Genomic DNA, 7,586 nt, shown 5'->3' on the forward strand with positions numbered 1-7,586 from the left:
ACCACAAACCTGTTCATTGTTTTAGTTTAAACAAACATTGTAAGAAGAGGTCCTTAAGACACATTTAAGCACATTAAAACCTTTTTCTCCATGCATACATATCAGACTCAAATCCACTCTACCTAAGCCTGTGGTGCCAACAGAAAGATCCACAGGCTTTCCAGGGACTCTCAGCCGGCTGAGAGACATCTCTGTCCCTCTGAGCTCACTGCTCAAGCTGCCTTACAGTCAGTAGAGAAAACCAGGTACTCCTAGGGCACAATTAATTTTATCCCAACTTCATTGCCTCCCTTCTGACTGTCATGGAGTCTAGACAGGAATTTCAGGTGGAGACACTGAAAGGTACACGAGAGGAAACCCACTCCTGTATCCAGGAGGATGCACACAGCCCTTCTCTCCCTGCTTCCAGAGCCGCGGGCTGAGGGAGGCACCAGCAAGTGAATTAACAGCTACCAAAACAGGAACGAGCAGAAATTCATTGTACATCCCTTTAGGACACATTCCTGGATGTCACTGTGGTGCCTGGGCTGTGCTAATCTCAGACTTGGCCCTTGGTCACAGCAATCACACCATGGCTGTGCTGAGAGCCCTCCAGAGCCCCAGGCTTGTGCCTCTGCCAGCCTGGGCAGGCAGGGATGATCCCCAGGCGTGTTGCTGAATGCACCTACAATCCCCTCCCCCCGAAAAACTAATCTGGCAGCAGCAACCCCCAAACCTCAACCTTACTCCAAACCTCAGCACTGGGAAATGGTGGGAAGGGGAACTTCAATGTGATTGTCATGGTAAATGAAGAAAACAGAAAAAAAAGAAAAATCAAGATGTAATTTGGCAGTTTTCCATGTCAGTTTTTCCATTTCCCTCCCTCATGCACTTTCTACAGGAGCAATCTGTCCTTTCCCTAAACGCTGAGCAATCCCAGCACTAAACTAATCAATATTAATAGCGATGGGTTTGGGAGGGGGAAGGAGGGGAGAGGAGAGGAGAGGAGGGATTACCCTGACCTTTTTCAACTCACACTGCCTCAGACAGCCACCAAGCAGCTGAAGAGAGAGCAGCCAGACGGTAATGCCATGTGGTTTTAGTAGCTTTTCATTTTTTAAATTTTTTTTCCTTGTGAATATTTACTCTTGTCTCAGTGCAGATAGCAATGAAATCTGATTTTCTGCAGGAAGGAAAAAATTTAATTATATCAGCCATCTCCGGGCCAAGCCTCGCCTTGATGGGAAACTCCACTAAAATAAGGGGAATAACGCCCAGGCTGGATTTTAACTTGAATTTCTTAATAAAAGGAGGAATTGGATTAGGGAAGTTTTGACAGGTGAAATGCTTGTGTGCTTTGTGGAATTCTCTTTATTATAATAGAGTATAATCAAAGCCATTGAGCTGTGACTGGGATATGGAGCAAGAGCAAACAAAGGGCTGGGGGAACCAGTCCTCTATTGTTATGTTCAAGTGTCCACAGCAGCTCAGGGGATGGGTGTACTCAGAACAGGGGGCTCAGAATGAAAGACAAATCCTATTAATTAAAAGAAAATCATATTTGAAGCTCTTTGTTCCTGTTGGATTTGGGGTTTATTGTAGATTTTTCCAGTTAGCAGCATTTCTTAAAATACGGGTTTATGTCAGGGGGCACTGTGGATTACTGGCAATTAATCATTGTCTCTTTATTACAGATTATTCTTGTTGCCATGTGCAAAATATGATTTTTAGAAACTGCATCTGAGAAATCTAGAGAAAATTCTATTTATGTGTTTCCTCTTTTGCTCCAAAAGAGCCAAGCCTCAGGGAAAGGTGCCAGATTGAGTGTTAGGTTTGTGGAGGTTTTTGAATAAACATTTTTATGGTATTTTCATATTTTTTCTCTTGAGGAGAAAATGCTTTGCAGATGGCTGGTATCACAGCACTAACTAATGAAGCCATGGGTGTGTTTTCCCTTTCTTTGTCAGGACCCATCATGTCCGACAAACCAGATTTTGCAGAAATTGAAACATTTGACAAGACCAAGCTGAAAAAGACAGAAACCAGAGAGAAAAATCCACTGCCCACTAAAGAAAGTAAGTGCTTATGAGGCTATTTGAAGTACGAGTAGCAAGGACATAATCCATATTGCAGTTCATATGCAAAATGAATACTAATCACAGGATTACAGGCTCAAACTCATCCCTGACTTTAAGTGGGGATAATACTAAGACTCTATGCTGGGCTTCCAAGGATATCGGTAATTATAACCAGCAGTGCATTTTGTCTGAAAAACCCTTTCTGATGGGATTGCTCTTGCTTCTGCTAAAAGCAAGACCAGTGTTCCCACTGGGTGCTGGTAACAGGATCAATCTGTTTGTAAGTACCTTGTTTCCAGCCCTCCTGGAGGCACGGGGGACCCTTTGCCCATCCCTGGCAAGCCAGGCAGCATCTCCAGAGGGTGCTGGGCTCTGGATTTACTGTTATCAGGCAGATGAGCTGCTGCCTCCCACTGGTACCTGCTGTCAGCCCTGGGCAGGAGACCTCCAGGCACCTTCTCTGGGAATAAGACTGCAAGCAAACCCATCATCATCCTCATCTAACAGTCAGTCTCCCTCAGAAAAGCACCCCTGAGCTTTTCTTGTGCGGGGTCTTCTCCCATACACACAGTGCACAGGCAGCCAGATAAGGCTGGGATTCATGTTCAGCTTCAGATATGAAAAGAGCATTTGGAGCAGATTTTGTGAGCAGTTTCCTTCAGAAGACAATTGCTAATCACTGTGGATGTGTGTGCTGATAGCCATGAACAAGCACAGTCTCAACATTACATACCTAGTTTTTCCCCTGTTCTGTTATCCTTGCCAATGCTAAAGCTGTAAATGCAAGAGGAGCTTTGCACGCCATGACCTGCTTCCTTCTAGCTATGCAGCTGTGGGAATGAGTTGTCATTTTCAGGATGATCAAAACAACCAATTATGGATTTAATTCTCTGGCTTTGAGTATGACCATAGAACCTCGTATCCTGCAGAACCATTATCATTGAATAACAGAATGGTTTGGTTTAGAAAGGACTTTAAAGATCATCTTGTTTCAACCCCATACCATGGGCAAGGACACCTCCCACTAGATCAGGTTACTCCAAGCCCTCCAAACTGGCCTAGAACATTTCCAGGGATGGGGCAGCCACAGCTTCTCTGGGAAACCTGTGCCAGGGCCTCACCACCCTCACAGGGAAGAATTTCTTTCTCACATCTAATCTAACCCTGCTCTCTATCAGTGTGAAGCCATTCCCTGTTTTTCTGTCACTCCAGGCCCTTGTCCAAAGTCCCCCTCCAGCTCTTTTGTAGCTCCTTTAATTGCTAGAAGGGATTCTAAAGTCTCCCCAGACCCTTCTTTTCTTCAGGTTGTACACCCCCAAAACTCCCTCATTCTGTCTCTATAGGAAGGCAAAGTTTATTGTTCATAAACAGTAAAGTTCACTGATGGTGTTTTTGTTTCCTGTTTTTCTGCCAGCTATCGAACAGGAAAAGCAAAGTGAAAGTACAGCCTGAGCATAAAATTGAAGATGCGACTGCTGCTTCTTCAGTGGGGTTTTGGCTTCTGAGTTGAGTTGTTGTTTTATTTTGTCCCTCCCACCCCAGATTTGTTGCCCATTTATTTTAGGAAGCATTTGTTCATTTAATGTTCCCTGAAAAAGTTTGGTTTGTGTTTGTTGAAGAAGATATTATGTATTTGCATTCTTAAAATTATAATTCCAAGTTCTGTATCAACCCCATTACTTGGCCAGAAAAAAAAAAAAAAAAAAAAAAAGGCAATTTGCATAGAAACTGTTTTCCTAAACCTCACAATAAACAGATTTCTTCTGACCAACTGTCTTTGAGCCTTGCAGAAATCGAGTTTACACTGCAACTCTTACTAACATCCTTCCCTCTCTGTTTGCATTTCGACAGCAGCTCAAGGGTTTGGGCAGCTTGGGAGGGGTTACCCCAGGCACTCACAGGTCCCTTGGCTGGAACAAAGCCCCTCTCCATCACCTGTGTCCTGCAGAATCCCAGAGCCCCACATGGCACCAATCCACAGGAACCCCCCTGACTGCCTTCACAGCAGCCTGGAGACTTCACCCTCATCCCTTGTGTCACTCAAGGTGTTTCATGGGAACCCTGAGGGACAAACTGTGTGTGCCAGGAGCTTTGAAACCCCCAGCCTGGCAGCAGGCATGGGTAAGAGGGGAAGCCTCTGGCCTGCTTCAGTCTTGTCCAGCAGTAGGTTAGAGGTTCCAGAGACAAGTACCCACTTACAAATTCCATGCCAAATTGATGGCTGGGCTGAGGACATATTCAAATTAGCATTCCAGAAAAAGAAAAGAGCTGCAGCACCCTCTCCACAGCTTTTTTATCTCTCTAACTTGCAAAGATCCAGTCAACCTTGTGATAACTGCAGCACAAACACAGCCTTTGGCCCATCTCATACCAAGCAATACAAGAATGAGGGAAGGTGGAAGGAAGAAAGAAAATTAAGTATTGCATTAATTTTTATGGATGAGAGAAAGATCTTTAGCAGCACGGGGGTGTAAGACACAAACCTTCAAAGCAAGAAAGGACTCCCTACATCTTCAGTACTGGTGGAGCAATAACACCCTCACTGGTCTGCAGGGGACTTGGCAAAAATAGACTCTGGTACCAGCTCAGGGGACTCTCAATTACATGGTATCACATTATCTCTGGAATAAATTTGCAATCATATTAGAAAAACAAGTGCTTACTCTGGGCAAATAAACTGCTGTCCCTGGAGCTTTAGTTTGATCCTACTTGTGCTGTGAAGTAAGAGTAGCTCTGTATACTTCAGCAGGGTTAGTCTGGGCTTGTACCTGCAAAAGGTGAGGCAGAACACAGCCTACAGGCTTCAGGAAACAGAAGGGAATGGTTGGGGTGATGTCCAGAAAGGTCTTGTTTGCTTAAGGGCTGTTTGACACTTGACATTGAATGTGAATAGTCAGAGCTGCAATTAAAAGTAGCAGTGGATCCACAAGACTGTGACCTTCGGTGGCAACAGAAGGTAACCAGAGGTGACCAGGAGACCAAAGGAAAACACAGGGCAAGAGAACCAATGATTTCTGTCAGAGCTTTGTCAATGTGGTGGTGTCCAAAGGGATGAGACTGCTGTTTCAATCCGCATTCATCAGTTCAACACTTGATGATGTTTTCTTTTCATGACCAAGGGGTTTTTTTCCACATTCTCATTTGAGGACCCCTTGGCACCTGACTCAAAGGGGTATTTATTTTCAGGTCAGCTGGATTTATTAGTACTGATTTTTATATAAAAGGTAAGGAATGCTAGAGATTGAGCAACAAAGAAAACAGTGCTCTTTTCTTTGTGACTCATGCCCTCCCCTCATCCCTGCACACTTCAGGGTCAAGGAGCCTCTGACATTATTTAAATATTTGCTTTGATGATGGTTCCTTCATGGAGGAAGCATTTAGAGATAGCACTTAAAGCAACACCACCTATGGAAATCCTACTGTTTAACGAGATTCATTCAACCTGCTCCTTTCCCCAGGATGGTTTTCAAGCTCTGTATTGCACTCAGCAGTAAGGCCATAGATGAGACTTTCTCCTAGGTTTTGTCCCACGTGATGATCTCCCTCCACCTCTGCCAGTTCAGAGCGTCTGCCAACTCGCTCAGCAAATACACTCTAAATCACCAAAAACTTCTTTGGCACCACTGAAGCAGGGGTTGGTCTTTGTGCCCACAAGTTCTCCCAAAATTCAAAGGCCTGGGCTGTGTCCTTAGCCTGCACTTTTTGGGCAGAAGGGAAGGGAGGTCTGGCCAAAGCAAGAAAACAACAGAGATATTCTCTTGTACAAAGGATTAGCAGCACAGCTCAGGTTTGCCCAAGCACTTGGCTCGGGGCTGCTCCTGGTGCTGCTGCAGGGCTCAGTCCCCCCCCACCCCATGAAGCCTGCTCCCAACTTAGCTGTTTGAATTTGAAGCCTGAAACAGTAAACCCAACATCTCAGTGCTTTTATCCACACATCTCACCCTGCTAAATAGGCTGAGAAGAGCTTTAGTCACATTCCTGACCCCTGGATCTGACTACAAAGGCTACAAACACCTGGTCACCTAGAAAAACTCCTCATGGTTAAAGGCCAGATCTTCCCAGCTTTCCCCCACCTGCCCCAGGTGGAGCATGGCTTTATGGCAGGGCTTGGGGAGTGCTTCTTTCACGATTAGCAGTGCAGAGAAGCTCAAAGTTACAAACGTGTAGCTGCAGTGTTCTGATTTGAGGGACATCCCTCTCTGCTGCTGGGGGAGACCTTTTCAACCCAGGAACTGGGTCGGGAGATTAAAGTTTGTCAAGAGCAGGGACAGGTTTGGCTCCCTGTTATCTTAAAAGCATTAAAGCCCTTATCTGTGGGGCAAGCTGGGGACACCAACCAGGAAACTGCTCATTACTTCAGGTTGAGAGAGAGAATTTTCATCCTTCCAGGCATTACACAAGGAAATATTTGTTGCTGCCATTGAGAAGGAGCTACGAGCAGAGCCAAGCTAAGCTAAACCAAAGCAAACACCTTACCCACACCTAGGAAACACCTTCTGGGTGTTAACCTGACCTTCACTCCCTGGAAGAGCATCTTCAGCTCCAAGGCTCCCCAGCAGCCACCACCCAGGAGCTGAGGCCCTTTGCCAGCCCCCATGGTGATGGGCAGCTGAACTGGAGACAAGCTCATCAATAAACAGAACCAGCTCCAGGTGGGAAACTTAAATATTTCTGCCAATTAGCAGCAGCCCCTTGCTGTTATGTAAAGGTACATAAACGAGGTGTTACTTTGCAACTCCTCCAAAGGAAAAACGCCTTCCATGCTAATGCAGTTATGGCAAAAAAAAGAAAAAAATCATTATATGCAGATGAACATTATGTGCAGATAAACACCCACTTTCTTGGCATCACCGTGAAGCCAGTTTTGCCCTCTGGATCCCAGGGATAGGGCCAGCCCTCTCAGGATCTTGGCCAAGTCCACCTGCCCCTGTGAGTCACCTCTAATTGCTGTGCACAGTTGCAGCAAGCCCTGGCTGTGCAGAGGAGATCTGCATTCCTGTCGTTGTTATACCAAAGTGAGTTGATTTAATAAATCTCATTAGGCAGGCATTTGATAGCAGTGAAAGCCAGGCAGAACAAGCCCTGAGCCTAATTCTCCTAGGCAAAGGGCATTTGTGTGTTCCACCACAGCTGGAGCCTGGTGAAGGCTCTGGAGGTCCTGCCAGCCGCAGCTCAGATACCATGGCCGAGTCTCAAAGCACATGTGGGTTTTTTTCCAAATATATTTGGGTGTTCTCTCTTATTTGGGTCGTTAGCCCCATGACTGCTGAGACATGCCACAGCTCTACAGTGATGAAGGCAGTGGGTTTTGGCCCCCACAACAAAAGCTGGGATGCCCATGCAAGGCCAAGGCTGGAGAAGTCTTTGGAAACCACCTTTGTGTGTTTGTTCTGCCCTAAGCACTGGTCCTGATGAAGCAGAGACCTCTCCTACTGAGAGAGGATCAGGAAAAGAAACCAGGGAGAGATGTGAGCAAAGATCTGCAAAAGCTCTGCGGGATCAGGGGTCTGAACCACACCACATGGGAAG

General features: G+C 45.8%; 1 protein-coding gene across 2 annotated transcripts; it reads left to right on the forward strand.

Annotated features, from left to right (window-relative positions):
• The first annotated feature begins 922 nt into the window (after window positions 1-922).
• On the forward strand, window positions 923-3,824 carry LOC137483048 (thymosin beta-12-like). Of its 2 annotated transcripts, XM_068205829.1 has the most exons (3): window positions 923-1,062; window positions 1,947-2,054; window positions 3,472-3,824. In XM_068205829.1, exons 2-3 carry the CDS (start codon window positions 1,955-1,957, stop codon window positions 3,507-3,509), a joined length of 138 nt encoding a protein of 45 aa, XP_068061930.1. In that variant the 5' UTR covers window positions 923-1,062; window positions 1,947-1,954; the 3' UTR covers window positions 3,510-3,824. The 2 variants fall into 2 exon arrangements, with proteins under 2 accessions (XP_068061930.1, XP_068061929.1); XM_068205828.1 differs by lacking the exon at window positions 923-1,062 and having other exon boundaries at window positions 1,871-2,054.
• The last annotated feature ends 3,762 nt before the right edge of the window (window positions 3,825-7,586 follow it).

This window comes from Anomalospiza imberbis, chromosome 15 (genome assembly GCF_031753505.1).
Source record: "Anomalospiza imberbis isolate Cuckoo-Finch-1a 21T00152 chromosome 15, ASM3175350v1, whole genome shotgun sequence".
NCBI classification, from domain to species: Eukaryota; Metazoa; Chordata; class Aves; order Passeriformes; family Viduidae; genus Anomalospiza; species Anomalospiza imberbis.